At 23.4% G+C, this 20325-nt stretch overlaps 1 protein-coding gene across 1 annotated transcript; it reads left to right on the top strand.

Annotated features, from left to right (window-relative positions):
• Positions 1-1750: 1750 nt before the first annotated feature.
• On the top strand, positions 1751-5818 carry TrAtP1_012994 (uncharacterized protein; the record flags this gene model as incomplete). Its single annotated transcript, XM_066115753.1, has 3 exons — positions 1751-1832; positions 1898-5631; positions 5816-5818. 3 exons carry the CDS (start codon positions 1751-1753, stop codon positions 5816-5818), a joined length of 3819 nt encoding a protein of 1272 aa, XP_065971853.1.
• Between the last annotated feature and the right edge of the window lie 14507 nt (positions 5819-20325).

Here is a 20325-nt window from a genome sequence, read left to right as displayed (position 1 = left end):
TCCAGGTCTGATCAGGAGATTGACAGGTCAGCGACGCCAGTAAGCACTGAGAATACACTAGGGACAAATCGCGTCTGAACACCAGCAACCAAGAACATGATCCAGGACCAGCAGTGGACCGGGGGGGTTGTCTGTAAATAGGCTTCTATTACGGGGTACTATTCTTCGTCGCCCAAGGTGGGGAACAGAAAAACAGGGACTGCAGAATGAATAGGTACCTCTGTAACCAAGTGAGGTTAGCTGCCCTATGTGTATATCTCTGTAGTTTATGCTTAAAATATCCTCATTCCGCTGTGTTTCTGTTTCCTTCTCGCCACCCTCAATAGACGTAGCATACACTAGAGATCAGATATAGTATGAAAGGTGTAATACGAGGCCTGTCATTTGCGCGGATCTCTAGCTTCATATGTATAACTTTAACATTGCAGCTCATATATGCGGGGATACTTCTTTCGCTCGTCTAAAGACTGGGATCCTTATTGTTACTAGTATCATTTCTTTGGTCTTGTGTTTCAGTGTTGGGTTGTAGAGATTGAACTAAAAGTCCATTAGTATCTTAACGACATGAATTGAGGCAAGGGAGGGACCAACGCATACCTACAGAGACCTCAAAAAAAATTGAAAAAGTATGATCATCTCTATGTAATCCCGACACCCATGGTATCCTCTTTGCGACATGCCATGAAGACCTCGACATACATGTCCAGGTCAATATGCAGCGGTAAATTCACCGATGGATCGTAAGCGATCAGTGTAGTGTTTTGCTGAGACATATCTGCGTAACAAGCCTCGATATATCGGCGCTTAGACTACCGCTCCTATTTCGGCACCGGTCAGCCTAGTGACGGGGTGGTAGATATGGTGGAAAAGTCGTTGCGCCCATATAGCCTCTATTTGACTTCATGCTCTTTGATGCTTGATCTAATTTACCCAGGGGACTACTCATTCATTATCTTTCGGGTTTTCGCCACAGCTCTCCTCATTAACAATAGAGTAGACCAGAGAGAGGCTGTCTGGATGAACTTTAGATCGAGCTCAGAGGAGACGACCTCGCTCTTTTAATTGCAGGACTTTCTCCAAAGAAGAAAGATGAAAGCAAGAATATTATGAGCACCCTAGGATCTTGTCAAATGTGTTAATGGATTATTGAAAGTTACCTATGCGGCACTGCTGCTGCTTTTTGAAGTATATTTGGTAGTTGCACATGTATGTATACACTTCTATGTGAAGACTAACTGCTTTGTTAAGCTACAACTACAGTGTTGTAAAATGAAATTAGGGTCAAAATTTAAAAATATATATCCAAGTTCATTGCTTTAGGACAATTGACTAATACGTAAATCCAGATTCTCATAACCGAAATTGCCCCTCACGGAAATATATGGCATCGCACTTTGATTGAAGGAATATGATGCAATGAGTTGATTGGAAGCCCACCTAGAAGACAGTACATTGCAAGAGAATGCGATGCTACTTTAACTTGCTCGGGCACCGTCGGGCTGCAGCCTGACTTTTATCTCTGTCGTACAGGTAACAGAAAATACCACAAGTCATTCATTGGTAGCTATCAATCACACATCAGCCTTAGTCATAATGCAGTCTTATCATGTAATTGGACGATAACATCCGGTGCGACGTATATATATCTAAGGCAGTAATTGTACAGACCTTTGCAATTAGGCTGCAACTCTTACCTTACATTGCACATTTTCGTCCAACAACGCGACAATCTTCGGAAACTACCAAAGCCATGGATAGTTCTCGTAACATTTCGGGAAATGTCATTGGAGACAATGCTGTAATCTTTCAGGGCAACTTCAATTACAACACTGGTATATTTCACTGAGGACTTATGGTACTTTGGTATGCGTACAAGGCTAACCCGCATGTGGCACAGACTCCTCGAATTTAGAGTCTGCATTTCTTGAAAGAATCAGTCGAACGGATCCTTCCTATGATAAAAGGCGAATTTTAGATCTCAAAGGTCCCTTGCTCTACGAGTCTTTTAGTTGGATCCTAAACCATGACGACTTTAGCAAGTGGCGCTATAGCAAAGAGAGCGGCGTATTTTGGATTAAGGGAGATCCCGGAAAGGGAAAGACAATGCTCCTTTGCGGCATTATTGAAGGCCTAGAGAACATTCCCGGAATCAATTTTGGGTATTTTTTCTGCCAAGCCACTGATTCCAGGATCAATACTGCTCAGGCTGTTGTTGGAGGCTTGTTACGTTTCTTTTTAGAGCGAGGCACAAAGCTCCTTGAGCTTATCTGCGAAAAGTTCAAAGATAAGCTGGATCAACTCAGTGGACCCAATGCATGGGAAGTTTTGCGCGACATATTCGAAATGGTTGTTCAAGATCCGATGTTGCCAGACCCTATCTGTATTGTTGATGCTCTGGATGAGTGTGAACACGGCTGCAAATCGCTTCTAAGTTTGATCGTCAAAACAAGCCCCCGCGTTAAGTGGCTAGTTTCAAGTCGAAACATTAAAGATATCGAGCGGAAATTGCAGTCGATTGACCCTTCCCAAAGATTAAGTCTTGAGCTAGGAGGAAACGCTTTTTATGTCTCCCAGTCTGTTGACGCATATATCAACAAATCGATACAGGATATTGAGGCACTAGCACATAACGCGAGTCTTCGAGCTTCCACAGCCAATGTCCTGAAAAGCAAAGCAAACGGCACATACCTCTGGGTTTCTCTTGTGGTTGGGCAACTACAAAACACAGACCAGCGGAATGTGAAACACATACTTAACAAAATGCCAGAGGGTCTAGAAAGCCTCTATGGCTTGATTATGACTCAATCTTACGAAAGATTAGGTCAAGAAGATAGAGAAGCCTATCTTATAATACTTTCAACTATTACCACAGCCAAAAGACCCCTACAGCTTGAAGAGCTTTTAACTTTTACGAAGTTTCAGTGGAAATTTAGCGAAAACATATACAGCACTCGCGATATACAAGATCTCGTCAAAGATTGTGGTGCATTTTTATCTATAAGAGATAATTATGTTTACTTCATTCACCAATCAGCGAAAGATTATATCATGGACAACGCCTCTAAATTAATATTCCCTTTAGGAATTCAATTCCAACACGCTAGAATGGCTCAGACATCGTTATATACGCTATCTGCCACTCTCACATACGATATATACAATCTCAAAGCTCCTGGTACAGAGATAAAAGAAGTATCTCCACCATGCCCTGATCCTTTGGCTCCCGTAGCATATTGCTGTGAATTTTGGGTCAACCATCTAGTACACAGTTGCGAATCCAACGAATCGGAACCCAACAAATCGAAATCTGAGGAGCTTTTCAAAGAAAACGGAATTATTCACTCCTTTCTGAAGGATAAATTCCTTTGTTGGATAGAAGCTCTAGCTCTCTTACGTAAACTTACGCCACAAGGAGTGGGTGCTGTTCTTAAGCTCAGGACACTGGTTGGTGACATGGCACACTCGAAACAGGGGAGCGAGACGAGCCGCCTTAGGGTATTTATGGATGACGCATGTCGATTTTCTCTGCAATATGAAGACATCGTGGGGTACCGGCCACTGCAGATTTATTACTCGGCCATGGTCTTTGATGACAAGGACACTATAATCTATCAAACGTTTCAGCAAACCATACGGGCTGAGTTTCCGAATGCTCCTACCATCACAAAGGGACCACACTACCCGTTGTCTCTGAAACAGGTCATGGAATTTGATAACAGAAACGAAAGATTATTCTCGCTGTGCTTTTCCCCTGATTCCATTTTATTAGGCACTTTATCATGGACTTCGGGCTCACCTCGCTTTTCGCTCTGGAGAGCAGATTCAGGAGCCTTAGAGCAAGTGATCGAAATGGAATCAGATGAACAATGCGAGACAGAATATCCTGAGAAGGATTTAGAATGTTATGTCGCCTTTACGCCTGACCTAAAGCACTTGGTTTCGGTATCTAGCACAGGTGTTGTGCAAAGATGGGTTATCAATAGCGGTTTCCGAATACAGCGTTACTCTTTACCGCTCAGAACGCGCGTATACCCCTTTGAACATAAGTACGATGTGGAAGACGTTCAACTACTCGATTTTCTTGAAGAAAGAGTAATTGCTTTATCACAAAATGGCGATCTGATAGCATCGGCCCATCGCACATCCTCGAGTGGAATACACTCAGTTAAGATATGGTCAACAAAAGCTGGCGACTGCTTATTTGAAATCGAACAGTCGGTCAAGGTTAAAGATTATGTTTTTTACACCATGCTTTCAGTTTTCTCACCAAACTCTGCCCTATTAGCACTGATAGATGAGTCTAATATCAGGATCTACTGTACTCAGACTGGAAAAGAAATTCATCGTCTGGCTGAGAAATTCGAAATGCCTTTAGGAGAGGGTACGTCATCGACGGCCAAAGCTAAATTTTTGCCAGATTCTCAGAGTCTGGCCCGCGTTGATTTTCATGATATCGATGTTGTTCAGATTGGAACGTGGAAAACAATATGGCACGAAACAAGAGACTTGTTAGACATTAGCCTGATTGAAGACTTTGACATCTCGCCCGACTCAACGATATTTCTGTTACTCACTGAGTTTTATCTAGCAATGTGGAGCATCGCGAATGGAACTCAGTTATTAAAAGTTTCAACAGCTGAAAGCCTTGTCGCTTTCTCTCCCCATTGGCCAGCTTCATCGTTTGCTCTTGTATCTTCTTCTTCGTCTAGCATCCGGCTTTGGCAGGTTTATACAAGTAACACTCGGGCTACTGTGAACGAACTTGTTGACCCTCGTTCTGTGAGTATATCACCAAACAAAAAATTTGTTGCTGGGGCGGGTGTTGAGCAGGACAATCTCATGATATGGAGTACAGATAGCGGCAAGTGCATCAAGGTTTTCGAAAGTGGCGATCACAATACCCAACTTATTAGTCCAATCTTTTCTCCCAACTCAAACCTTCTGGCATGCGGAGATCTGAAATCTGGCGATGTTCGTGTCTGGAGCATCAGTACTGGAAAGTGCATCCATATATCTAAAGGCAGCCATGGAGCTTTGAGCAAAGCAGTCTTCTCGCCCGATTCGAAAGTCATTGCATACATACATGGTGATTACTTCAGACCAGGCAATGTCTGTGTCTGGCACATTAGCACTGGGAAGTTCAGTCGCCTAATTAATGGTCCAAGCGGCATGACTGCAGTCTTTTCAGATGATTCGAGGCACCTATTTCTCCGAGTTGACGAAGGGTTGTCTATATGGGTCTACTGCATGGAGTCTGACCAATGCGTGTATCAGTACACATGCCGCAAAGAGCAATGTTACATTCACGAAATGATTATTTCTCCCGGTTCAAAGTATATAGCCTTGGCATTGGGACGCGATAATGAGGTGCAAGTCTGGGACTGGCGTACGAATCACTGCGTCTATGCGTTCAAGTGCAGATCAAATCTTGCTTATGATGGTGGTTATGATGAATATGAAGCTGAAGATCTTGTCTTTTCTTCTGATTCAACCGTTTTGGCAGCCATCTACAGTGTGCCAGGTGGATATGAAGCACAAATTTATGAAATCGCCACCAGTCGTTGCTCGGCTCCCATTGCAATTGCAAAGAATGACTGGTTTCGCGGGTACCATAAACCATCATTTGATCCAGTAGAGGGCTGTATTAATACTTTTTGCGGGACTTTCTTTCGCAAAGAATCTTATCACGACCCAACAACACTTGGTCGCACTAGCAGGCCCCGGAAAGGATATACTATATTCCAAATAACCAACTAGAAGGAAGTAATCACTGCACTATAAGTAATTACTTTTGCGCTTACTAACATTATCCTAGTAATTACTATAGTAATTACTACTATAACTATAATTATATATAACTAGATTAAATATATAAGTTCACTTCTCTACACTTATTTAAATAACTTAAATAGCTAGTTATTAATATAAAATTAAGATTATAACATGCTTTATACTTTTACCATCTAGTAATATTATTTACTATTACTTATATTACCTATTAGGTTTTTTAATTACTTTACTAATATAAACCTAAAATTATTTACTAGGTTTATCCCTTAAGAATTTACCTTATACTAATTATTTAATATATAGTTTATTATATATTAATAACTCTTATTTAAATAGTTACTAGACCTTATAAGTAATATAAAAATAAAAATATAAATATTAACTTTTAGTATTTTAAATAATAATATTAATTATAAGAGCTAAGCTTTAAGTAATTATTAGTTAAATAGTATTATTAAATTTAAAAATATATTAGTAAAAATAACTTATAATTAGTAAAATATTTTAATAAAAGCTTTTAAATAAGAATATAAATAGTATAAGTAATAAAAATAAAGTGCTAGAACTTATATAAAAAATATAAAATATATAATTTAAGACTTATATATATAATATTTTATAAACTAATAAACTATTACTTAATATATATAAACTATTAATAATTTATAGCAGTAGCTTAATAACCCACTAGTAGTAGTACCCTAAGTAGCCCCTGCTATAGCACTTACTATAGTACCTATAATAGCGCTAATAATCCCTATAAATAATAAACTAAAACTAGGAAAAGTCCTAAAAATTAAATAACTAGAAAAATTTAATAAAGATATTACTAAACTTTACTAATTCCTTAATAAACTATAAACCTACTTTAAGTACTATTATTTAAAGATATTTCTAGTAAATAATTTAGAAAAATAAATTTAGTATATAAGAACTTATATTAAAAATATAATAGCTAATTAATTTAAAACGCTCTTTAAGAATAAGAAAAATAATTTAGCTTAATAAAGTAAACTTATAAAAAAAGTCTTTAAAAATTATAAAAACCTTAAAAAATAATTAGAAAAATCCTTTAGAATTATTAATAAAGCTTAAAAAGTGGAAAAAAAACTTTAAAACCTTAAATAAAAAGAACTATATTATAAATATACTTTAACTTTTATTTAGCTGCTTAATAAAGTTAATTAAATAAAAAAATTAAAAAAAGAAATATATTACTATAGCCTAAAGTTAAAAGTTAAAAATAAAATTTATAAAATTAATAAATAAAAAACTATATTTACTATATTTACCTAAGAAGCTATTATAATTAATAATTAATAATAAAAATAAAAGTAGAAATAAAAGAATAAGAAAAATAACTAAACTATTAAATATTAACCTTAAGTTAACTAAGGAAAAAAATAAAAGGATTATATTATTAAAAATAATAAAACTTAACTAGGAAGAATAAATATTAACACCTTAAACTATAGGAAGTTTAATAAAACTTATAACACTTACAGTAAGAAAGGTTATAAAAAAGTAAACTACTAATCTAAAATAACCTATAGATTTTATAATAAAAAGGGCTATAATAAAAGCTATTATTATACTAAGAAAAATAAAAAAAAACCTAAGACTATTAAGAATAAGATTTAAATAAATACTATTATAAAAGTATTATATACTTACTTAAGTTAAATAGTATATTATAATAATTTATATCTTATATATAAAAGTAATAAAAATAAATTAAGGTATTACTTAAAGAAACTATAAGCTAAGAAAACTTATAAGATAATAAGAATTAATACTTTTAATTTTTATAATTAAGTCCTAAGTAAAAAAGAAAAATTAAATTAAAATAAGAACTATAAGTATTATAAAGCTTATAAGCTATAATATTAATATAAAGCTAAAACCCTTAAGTTATAAAATGTTTATAATTATAATATCTATAGTTCTTAAAACCTAAATTATAAATATTATAAATACCTAAATTATAGATTTATAAAAGGATTTTAATATAGTTATAAAGGTAAATAGCAAAGAAATATAAAAGCTATATATAAACTCTTTAAAAAAGAAAATAAACTAGCCTAGGAATACCTTAAAAAATAATATAAAATATATAAATAAATAAGTTATAACTATAAGGAACTCTTAAATAAAGAAATCTATAAAAATAAAATTACTTATAATAAAAGTAAAAGAATTAAAAAAAAGCAGCTTTTATATTACTAATATTAAGTATTAATAATAAATTAATACCCTTTTAAATATATATCCTTTTATAAAATATAAAAACCTTTATAAATATAAACTTTATAAATCCTAAGACCTTAACTATAACTATAATAAATATAACACCTGCAGCTTATAAAACTTATAATATAACTATAGTAAAATCCTAAATGCCTTAGTTAAAGAATATTACTAATAGAAAAAATAATAATAATACCTAAAGGAACACCCTTTAGTATAAAAATACTTTATTAACTATAATTTATTATATATTATTTTACTAGAATTTTATTACTTATTAAATAATAAATATATAAAAAATATAAAATTTAATAAGCACTATAGAAATAATAATTAAATACTATATAACACCCTTTATTATAGAATATATACTCTTAATAAACTTAAAAACTAGTATAAAATATAAAATTATTATTTATAAAATTTAAAATACTAGAAGAACTACTTCCTTAACTATAATATATAAGATTACCTAAAACACTAATAAGAAAAGAACTAATACTATTAAATAACCTAAAGACTAATATAAAAAGGTTATAATTTTAAAATATATACTTATAGTAAAAAATAAAATAAAGCCTTAATTAAAAGGTACTATTATATAATTTAAAACTAAATTTAAGATATAAAATATAAGTAATATATAAAATATTAAAATATTATATAAGACTAAACCTATTTAAATAATATTTAAATTAATTTAATTAAATATAATAATAAAAAATTATTAATTAAAAGGTATATTAACTAATAATTAGTTATAATTTATATAAATAGTAATATAAATTATAACCTTATTACCTTTAACTTAATAGCTAAACTTTAGTTACTAAGCACTATTAAAAAAATACTATTTTATATTTTAAGTATTATATATTTAAAATATAAAATAATTATTAAATATAAGATTAATTACTTTCTCTTAATAATTATTAAATACTTTAAGGATATTAAGTGTAATATTATAAGCCTTAATACCTATAATATTATACTAAAACACTTATAGTTAAAATAAAATAATTTATTAATTAATTAGAAAATAAAATAAATACTTTAGGAATAAGATATTACCTAGGAACTATAACTAAGTTATAAAAAGAATAAGAAAGGCAAAGATACACCTTTAGATTAAAAAATAAAATCTTTTATATAATAAAATAAAAAAAATATAAAGAAAAGAATAAAACCTAAGAAAAAGGTTTAATTTAATATAGAAAAATTACTAATACTATTATAATATAACTATAAAAAAGTTAAAGGAGAATAAGTATATATTAACTAAATTATTATATAAGTTAAAATAAAATTATAAGCTTTAAATAAAGTATTATTAAAAGTAAAAGAAAAAAAGAAAAATAAAGAACTAGAAAATATTTTTTAAAAAGCACCTTAATAATACTAAAGGAAATATAAAAAACTATTTAGTTTAATATTAAAAATAATATAGCTATTTTATTTATAATAAAATTACTATATAAATCTTATAAATAAAAAAATAATAAAGTTCTTTTTAATTTATAATTTTAATAAAGTAAAACTTAAAATACTTTAGGAATAAATATAAGAATAGCTAAAAAAAAGAATATATTAAATTATCCACCTTATAAGCTAAATACCCTATTATATTTATATTAAAGAAAAATAGGAAACTTAAATTAGTTATTAATTATTAATAGCTAAATAAGATTACTATTAAAAATTAAATCTTATTACTATTAATTATAGAAATTTAAAATTACTTAACTAGTATAAATTAGTTTACTATCTTAGACTTTAAGGGAGTATATAACTTAATTTATATTTATAAAAGGGATAAATAAAAAATAGCATTTAGAATATACTATAGATTATTTAAATACTTAGTAATACTATTTAAGCTAACTAATATATTAGTAACTTTTTAATAAATAATTAATTATATACTATAAATATATATTAATAACTTTATAATTATATACTTTAATAATATTCTTATTTTTTTAAAAACCCTTAAAGAATATAAAAAATATATTTATAAGGTACTATAAATACTATAAGATACTAATCTATTAGTAAAGCTTAAAAAATATAGCTTTTATATTTAAAAAGTTAAATTCCTAGGATACTTAATTTCACTAAGATAAGTCTAAATAAATCCTAATAAGCTTAAAGTAATTTAAGAATAAAAACTACTAGAAACTTAAAAAGAAATATAAAGCTTCTTAGGCTTAGTAAACTACTACTAAAGATTTATTAAGAACTATAGTAAAATTACTAAATTACTTACTAATACTACTTAACTTAAAGAAAATAAAAAAAATAAGAAAAAATAAAAGAATAGGAAACTTATATATAAACTAGAAATAAAAGTAGTATTTAAATAACTTAAAAACACACTCCTTAGTAAACCTATACTTATTATATATAATCTTAATAAACTACTAAAGATTAAAACTAATTTATTAAACTTTGCTATTAGAGGAGTGCTAATATAAAAAAATAAAAATAAAAAAAACCATTTAATAGCATTCTTCTTATAAAAACTATATAAACTAGAGTTAAGGTATCCCATTTATAATAAAGAATTTATAGTAATTCTTAAAGTATTTAAAAAATAAAAACACTATTATTTAAAAAGTAAATATAAAGTTAAAGTATATATAAATTATTATAATATTATATACTTTACCTAAATATAAAAACTCTCTATATAATAAATATAATACCTTAAGACACTCTTAAACTTTAATTATAAACTTATTTATATTAATAGTATTATTAATAGATAAGTAAATATATTAAATAAAAAAGAAGAATATTTTAAAGAAATTCCAGAAATTAAAGCCCAAGTACTAAGAAAAAACAGTAATAGCAACTATAAATAAATATAAATTAATACTTTATTTATTATAAAAGAACTATAATAAACTATACACTAGATAGTTAGTATAAGGTAGATTCCTAAGGGATAAACCTAGTAAATAATTCTAGGTTTATATTAGTAAAGCAGTTAGGAAACCTAATAGGTAATATAAATAATAGTAAATAATATTATTAAATAGTAAAAGTGTAAAGTGTATTATAATCTTAATTTTATATTAATAACTAGCTATTTAAGTTATTTAAATAAGCATAAAAAAATAAACTTATATATTTAGTCTAATTATATATAATTATAGTTATAATAGTAATTACTATAGTAATTACTAGAATAGTGTTAATAAGTATAAGAGTAATTACTTATAGTATAATAATTACTTTCTTTTAGTTAATTATTTAAAATATAATATATTTTTTCTAGGGCCTGCTAGTATAACTAAGTGTTATTAGGTTATAATATAATACTCCCTCCTTATTAGTCTTATTCTTAAGGCCTATAACTAGGTTATTTTATTCCTATTAGTATATTTCCCTTTTTCCTTTTTTAAATTCTTATTAATATAATATTTAATCTTTTTTCTTTAGCTTCCCTTTTAACCTTTTATTATTATTATTTAGTAGATTTAGTTACTATTAAGGGTTTTAATATTATATCTTATTTTTATTATTTATTTAAGGGGCTTTACTGCTAAATAGTAAAGTATTATTCTTTAAAGTATAGTAAATATATAAGAGCTAGTTGCTTATGTAATAGTTAAAAAGTAGCTTTTAATTCTTATAAGTTTTTATTTTTATTATAATAAAGTCTTATATTAATTTATAGTATTTTATATTATTTTAAAGTTTTATTATTTAGATTTAGCTAAGGAGTTAGCTAAATTTTTATTATTATAGTGTTATAAGGCTTTTTATAAGGCTTAGGCTAAAATAAATAAGGCTTTAGATTATTTAAAGTAATTATATTATTAAAAATAGCAGCTTTATACTAAGGGTAAGGAAATAGTATAGTATAGCTTAAGCTTATTAAATAAGCTTAAGGATATTAAGCAGTAAAAGTTAAAGGTTCTTTTTATTATATAAAACTATTAAGGGGTGGATCTTTTTAATTTTAATTTCTTACTTAACCCTTTTTTATTATTCTTAAAGATTAAAGAAACTTTATTATTAGTATATAAGAGTTAAAGTTTTTTTTTAAGTTCCTATAAGTTTTTTATTTCTAGGTATTCCTTTTATTTAATTAAGTACTTTATATTATTTATTTTTAGATTTTAGTATATAATAAGTATTTTTTTAATTTTATATTTTTTTTTAATATCTTAAATTATTATTTTATTTATAATTAGTTTACTTATCTTTTTATTTACTAGTGCTTTTTTAAGTAGTAATATATAAAAGATAGCTGTTTTTAATCTTATATTATTAAGTAAGTTTAGCTTATAATTAACTTTACTAATTTTCTTTAAAATTTTAAATAGCTTAAGTTTCCTAAAATTTAATTTATTACTTAGCTTATTTATTTTAATATTTAATAATTTTTTATTATATAAATATTATAGTAAGTAAACTATATCTCCCTCCTAAAGGGTTAGTTCCTTAATTCTTATATAATTTATATATTCTTTTATATATTATTTAAAGAATTTAAGTTAAGTTTTAAGTTTTTCTTATAGTTAGATTATATCTTTTATAAGAATATATATATTATCTGTATTTAGGCTATTATATAGTAGTTTATAGGCTTTTAGTATAAACCTATAGTTAATATAAAATAGTATAACTCCTATAGTTTTTATTATAAAACTATTATATTATATTTAAGTAATTAGTAATATTTTAACTTAGTTATTTTATTAAAGGTTAATATAATATTATAAATATACTTTAATAACTTAATTTATTTATTTTATTTATTTATTTATTTATAAGTAAAATATAATACTTAACTTATAATAGGTTTTAAGTTTAGCTATTAGTTTTTACTAAAATTTAAATATAAAAGTACTTCCTTTATCTAATATAATTTCTTTTAATATTTTATATTTAATAAATATATATCTTATATAAAGATGCACTAGATTTTTAATATTATATGCCTTTTTATATAATAAAAAATATACTTATTTAAAGAGTTTATTTATAATAATAAAAATGCTATTAAAGTGTTTTCCTATTAATAGGTCTTTTAATTTAAGTAAGTTAGTAATATAGTTAAATATAATAGTATACTAGTTTTTTTCTAGAACTAAGATTAGTTATAATTTCCTATATAGCTAATATTTTTTATTTTTTATTTTCTTATATATATTATATTTATTAAGGACTTCTTTAATAATTTTCTTTAGTTCTATAAACCTATAATAGCAGGTTATATAATTATATATTATTTTAAGGCCTTTATAAGCTATTATAATTATACTTTAATATAGATCTTAGATTACTTTTAGCTATAATTCCTCTAGTATTTAGATTTTTTTATTTTCTTATATTAATAGATTATTTTTTATAGTAATATTTTCTAGAAAGTCTCTTAGTATAAGGTTATTTGGTTATAGTTCTTTAAATTATTTTCTAATTTTATTAAGGATAAGGTTATATTCTTTTATAATAAATAGAGTATTAATTTATATTTATTTATAATTGCTATTACTATTTTTTTCTTAATACTTAGGCTTTAATTTCTAGAATTTCTTTAAAATGTTTTTTTTTTTTACTTAATATATTTACTTATTTATTAGTAGTACTATTAATATAAATAAATTTATAGTTAAAGTCTAAGAGTATCTTAAGATATTATATTTATTATATAAAGAGTTTTTATATTTAAGTAAAGTATATAATATTATAGTAATTTATATATACTTTAACTTTATATTTACTTCTTAAATAATAGTATTTTTATTCTTTAAATACTTTAAGAATTACTATAAATTCTTTATTATAAATAGGATACCTTAACTCTAGTTTATATAGTTTTTATAAGAAAAATGCTATTAAATAGTTTTTTTTATTTTTATTTTTTTATATTAGTACTTTTTTAATAGTAAAGTTTAATAAATTAGTTTTAATCTCTAGTAGTTTATTAGGATTATATATAATAAGTATAGGTTTACTAAGGAGTATATTTTTAAGTTATTTAAATATTACTTTTATTTTTAGTTTATATATAAGTTTCTTATTTTTTTATTTTTTCTTACTTTTTTTATTTTCTTTAAGTTAAGTAGTATTAATAAGTAATTTAGTAATTTTACTATAGTTCTTAATAAACCTTTAGTAATAGTTTACTAGGCCTAAAAAGCTTTATATTTTTTTTTAAGTTTTTAGTAATTCCTATTCTTAAATTACTTTAAGCTTATTAGGATTTATTTAAACTTATTTTAGTAAGATTAAGTGTCCTAGGAATTTAACTTTTTAAATATAAAAGTTATATTTTTTAAGCTTTACTAATAGATTAGCATCTTATAGTATTTATAATATCTTATAAATATATTTTTTATATTTTTTAAGGGTTTTTAAAAAAATAAGAATATTATTAAAGTATATAATTATAAAGTTATTAATATATATCTATAGTATATAATTAATTATTTATTAAAAGATTACTAGTATATTAATTAACCTAAATAATATTACTAAGTATTTAAATAATCTATAGTATATTTTAAATACTATTTTTTATTTATTCTTTTTATAAATATAAATTAGGTTATATACTCCCTTAAGGTTTAAGATAGTAAACTAATTTACATTAGTTAAGTAGTTTTAAATTTTTATAATTAATAGTAATAGGGTTTAATCTTTAATAATAATCTTATTTAGCTATTAATAATTAATAACTAGTTTAAGTTTCTTATTTTTCTTTAATATAAATATAATAAGGTATTTAGCTTATAAAATAAATAGTTTAATATATTCTTTTTTTAGCTATTTTTATATTTATTCTTAAAGTATTTTAAGTTTTACTTTACTAAAATTATAAATTAAAAAAAACTTTATTATTTTTCTATTTATAAGATTTATATAGTAATTTTATTATAAGTAAAGTAATTATACTATTTCTAATATTAAACTAAATAATTTCTTATATTTCCTTTAGTATTATTAAGGTGCTTTTTAAAGAATATTTTCTAATTTTTTATTTTTCTTTTTTTCTTTTACTTTTAATAATACTTTATTTAAAGCTTATAATTTTATTTTAACTTATATAATAACTTAGTTAATATATACTTATTCTTTTTTAACTCTTTTATAGTTATACTATAATAGTATTAGTAATTTTTTTATATTAAATTAAACCTTTTTCTTAGATTTTATTTTTTTTTTATATTTCCTTTATTTTATTATATAAGAGATTTTATTTTTTAGTCTAAAGGCATATCTTTATCTTCCTTACCTTCTTTATAGCTTAATTATAGTTTTTAGGTAATATTTTATTCCTAAAGTATTTATTTTATTTTCTAATTAATTAGTAAGTTACTTTATTTTAACTATAAGTGTCCTAGTATAATATTATAAGTGTTAAGGCTTATAATATTATATTTAATATCCTTAAAGTATTTAATAATTATTAAGGGAAGGTAATTAATCTTATATTTAATAATTATCTTATATTTTAAATATATAATACTTAAAATATAAAATAGTATTTTTTTAGTAATACTTAATAGCTAGAGTTTAGCTACTAAGTTAAGGGTAATAAGGTTATAATCTGCACTATTATTTATATAAATTATAACTAGTTATTAATTAATATATCCTTTAACTAATAGTTTTCTATTATTATATTTAATTAAATTAATTTAAATATTATTTAAATAAGTTTAGTTTTATATAATATTTTAATATTTTATATATTATTTATATTTTATATTTTAAATTTAGTTTTAAATTATATAGTAATATCTTTTAATTAAGGCTTTATTTTATTTTCTATTATAAATATATATTTTAAAGTTATAACTTTTTTATATTAGTTTTTAAGTTATCTAATAGTATTAGTTTTTTTCTTATTAGTGTTTTAGGTAATCCTATGTGTTATAGTTAAGGAAGTAATTCTTTTAGTATTTTAAATTTTATAAATAATAATTTTATATTTTATATTAGTTTTTAAGTTTATTAAAAGCATATATTTTATAATAAAGGGTATTATATAATATTTAATTATTATTTTTATAATACTTATTAAACTTTATATTTTTTATATATTTATTATCTAATAGGTAATAAAATTTTAGTAAAATAATATATAATAAATTATAGTTAATAAGGTATTTTTATACTAAAGGGTATTCCTTTAGGTATTATTATTATTCTTCCTATTAGTAATATTCCTTAATTAAGGTATCTAGGACTTTACTATAGTTATATTATAAGTCCTATAAGCTGCAGGTGTTATATTTATTATAATTATAGTTAAGGTCCTAGGATTTATAAAGTTTATATTTATAAAGGTTTTTATATTTTATAAAGGGATATATATCTAAAAGAGTATTAATTTATTATTAGTACTTAATATTAGTAGTATAAAAGCTGCTTTTTTTTAATTCTTCTGCTTTTATTATAAGTAATTTTATCTTTACAGGTTCCTTTATTTAAAAGTTCCTTGCAATTATAACTTATTTATTTATATATTTTATATTATTTTTTAAGGTATTCCTAGGCTAGTTTATCTTTTTTTTTAAAAAGTTTATATATAGCTTTTATATTTCTTTACTATTTACTTTTACAGCTATATTAGAATCCTTTTATAGATTTATAATCTGGGTATCTATAGTATTTATAGTCTAGGTTTTAAGAATTATAAATATTATAATTATAAATATCTTATAACTTAAGGGTTTTAGCTTTGCATTAGTATTATAATTTATAAGCTTTATAGTGCTTATAGTTCTTATCCTAGTTTAATTTTTCTTTTTTACTTAAGACTTAGTTATAGAAATTAAAAATATTAATTCTTATTATCTTATAAGTTTTCTTAGCTTATAGTTTCTTTAGGTAATACCCTAATTTATTTTTACTACTTTTATATATAAAATATAAATTATTATAGTATATTATTTAGCTTAAGTAAGCATATAGTACTTTTATAATAGTGTTTATTTAAATCTTATCCTTAGTAATCTTAGGTTTCTTTTTATTTTTCTTAGTATAGTAATAGCTTTTATTATAGCCCTTTTTATTATAAAATCCATAGGTTATTTTAGATTAGTAGTTTGCTTTCTTATAGTCTTTTTTTACTATAAGTGTTATAGGTTTTATTAAACTTTCTATAGTTTAAGGTATTAATATTTATTCTTTTTAATTAAGTTTTATTATCTTTAGTAATATAGTTCTTTTATTTTTTTCCTTAGTTAGCCTAAGGTTAATATTTAATAGTTTAGCTGTTTTTTTTATTCTTTTATTTTTACTTTTATTCTTATTATTAGTTATTAATTATAATAGCTTTTTAAGTAAATATAGTAAATATAGTTTTTTATTTATTAGTTTTATAGATTTTATTTTTAATTTTTAATTTTAGGTTATAGTAATATATTTCCTTTTTTAATTCTTTTATTTAGTTAACTTTACTAAGCAGCTAAATAAAGGTTAAAGTATATTTATAGTATAGTTTTTTTTATTTAAAGTTTTAAAGTTTCTTTTTTACTTCTTAAGCTTTATTAATAATTCTAAAGGATTTTTCTAATTATTTTTTAAGGTTTTTATAACCTTTAAAGACTTTCTTTATAAGTTTACTTTATTAAGCTAAATTATTTTTCTTATTCTTAAAAAGCATTTTAAACTAATTAGCTATTATGTCCTTAGTATAAGTTCCTATATATTAAATTTATTTTTCTAAATTATCTATTAAAAATGTTTTTAAATAATAATACTTAAAGTAGGTTTATAGTTTATTAAGGAACTAGTAAAGTTTAATAGTGTTTTTATTAAACTTTTCTAGCTGTTTAATTTTTAGGACTTTTCCTAGTTTTAGTTTATTATCTATAGGGATTACTAGTATTATTATAAGTGCTATAGCAGGTATTATAGCAGGGGCTACCTAGGGCGCTACTACTAGTAGGTTATTAAGCTGCTACTATAAGTTATTAATAGTTTATATATACTAAGTAATAGTTTATTAGTCTATAAGATGCTATATATATAAGTCTTAAATTATATATTTTATATTTTTTATATAAGTTCTAGTGCTTTATTTTTATTACTTATACTATTTATGTTTTTATTTAAGAGCTTTTATTAAAATATTTTACTAATTATAAGCTATTTCTGCTAATATGTTTTTAAACTTAATAATATTATTTAACTAATAATTACTTAAAGCTTAGCTCTTATAATTAGTGTTATTATCTAGGACATTAAAAGTTAATATTTATATTTTTATTTTTATATTACTTATAAGATCTAGTAACTATTTAAATAAGAGTTATTAATATATAATAAATTATATATTAAATAGTTAATATAAGGTAAATTCCTAAGGGATAAACCTAGTAGATAATTTTAGGTTTATATTAGTAAAGCAGTTAAGAAACTTAATAAGTAATATAAGTAATAGTAAATAATATTACTAAATAGTAAAAGTATAAAGTATATTATAATCTTAATTTTATATTAATAACTAGTTATTTAAGTTATTTAAATAAGTATAAAAAAGTAAACTTATATATTTAGTCTAGTTATATATAATTATAGTTATAGTAGTAATTATTATAGTAATTACTAGGATAGTGTTAGTAAGTGTAAAAGTAATTACTTATAGTATAGTAATTACTTTCTTTTAGTTAATTATTTAGAATATAATATATCCTTTCCGGGGCCTGCTAGTGCAACCAAGTGTTATTAGGTTGTAACAAGAACATAACCCTATCCTTAATAAAATCAGAAAACAATTTAAAGGACTATAACTAGATAACCTTATACTAAAAGACTTTTTAGAAAATATTACTATAAAAAATAATCTACTAATATAAGAAGATAGAAAAATCTAGATACTAGAGGAATTACAGCTAGAAGTAATCTAAGACCTATATTAAAGCATAATTACAGCAGCCTATAAAGGCCTTAAAATAATATATAACTATATAACCTGCTATTATAAGTTTATAGGACTAAAGAAAATTATTAAAGAAGTCCTTAATAAATATAATATATATAAGAAAATAAAAGATAAAAAACATTAGCTATATAAGAAACTATAACTAATCCTAGTTTTAGAAAAAAACTAGTATACTATTATATTTAATTATATTATTAACTTGCTTAAATTAAAAAACTTATTAATAAAAAAACACTTTAATAGCATTTTTATTATTATAAATAAACTCTTTAAATAAGTATATTTCCTATTATATAAGAAGGCATATAATATTAAAAATCTAGTATATCTTTATATAAGATATATATTTACTAAATATAAAATACTAAAAGAAATTATATTAAATAAAAAAAGCACTTTTATATTTAAATTCTAGTAAGAACTAATAGCTAAACTTAAAACCTACTATAAGTTAAGTACTATATTTTACTTATAAATAAATAAATAAATAAAATAAATAAATTAAGTTATTAAAGTATATTTATAATATTATATTAACCTTTAATAAGATAACTAGGTTAAAATATTACTAATTACTTAAATATAATATAATAGCTTTATAATAAAAATTATAAAAGTTATACTATTTTATATTAACTATAAGTTTATATTAAAAGCTTATAAATTATTATATAATAGCCTAAATGTAAATAATATATATATTCTTGTAAAAAATATAATTTAACTATAAGAAGAATTTAAGACTTAACTTAAATTCTTTAAATAATATATAAAAAAATATATAAATTATATAAGAATTAAGGAACTAACCCTTTAAAAGGGAGATATAGTTTACTTACTATAATACTTATATAATAAAAAACTATTAAATATTAAAATAAATAAGCTAAGTAATAAATTAAATTTTAAGAAACTTAAGCTATTTAAAATTTTAAAAAAAGTTAATAAAGTTAACTATAAGCTAAACTTACTTAATAATATAAGATTAAAAACAGTTATTTTTTATATATTACTACTTAAAAAAGCACTAGTAAATAAAAAGATAAGTAAACTAATTATAAATAAAATAATAGTTTAAGATATTAAAGAAGAATATAAAATTAAAAAAATACTTATTATATACTAAAATCTAAAAATAAATAACATAAAGTACTTAATTAAATAAAAAAAATACCTAAAAATAGAAAATTTATAGGAACTTAAAAAAAACTTTAACTCCTATATATTAATAATAAAGTTTCTTTAGTTTTTAAAAATAATAAAAAAGGGTTAAGTAAGAAATTAAAATTAAAAAAGATCTACCCCCTAGTAGTTTTATATAATAAAAAAAACCTTTAACTCTTACTACTTAATATCCTTAAGCTTATTTAATAAGCTTA

Source organism: Trichoderma atroviride, chromosome 7 (genome assembly GCF_020647795.1).
Source record: "Trichoderma atroviride chromosome 7, complete sequence".
In the NCBI taxonomy this organism is placed as follows: domain Eukaryota; kingdom Fungi; phylum Ascomycota; class Sordariomycetes; order Hypocreales; family Hypocreaceae; genus Trichoderma; species Trichoderma atroviride.
The sequence above is the reverse complement of the archived record's forward strand: the minus strand, read 5'-3'. Positions and strand labels throughout refer to the sequence as shown.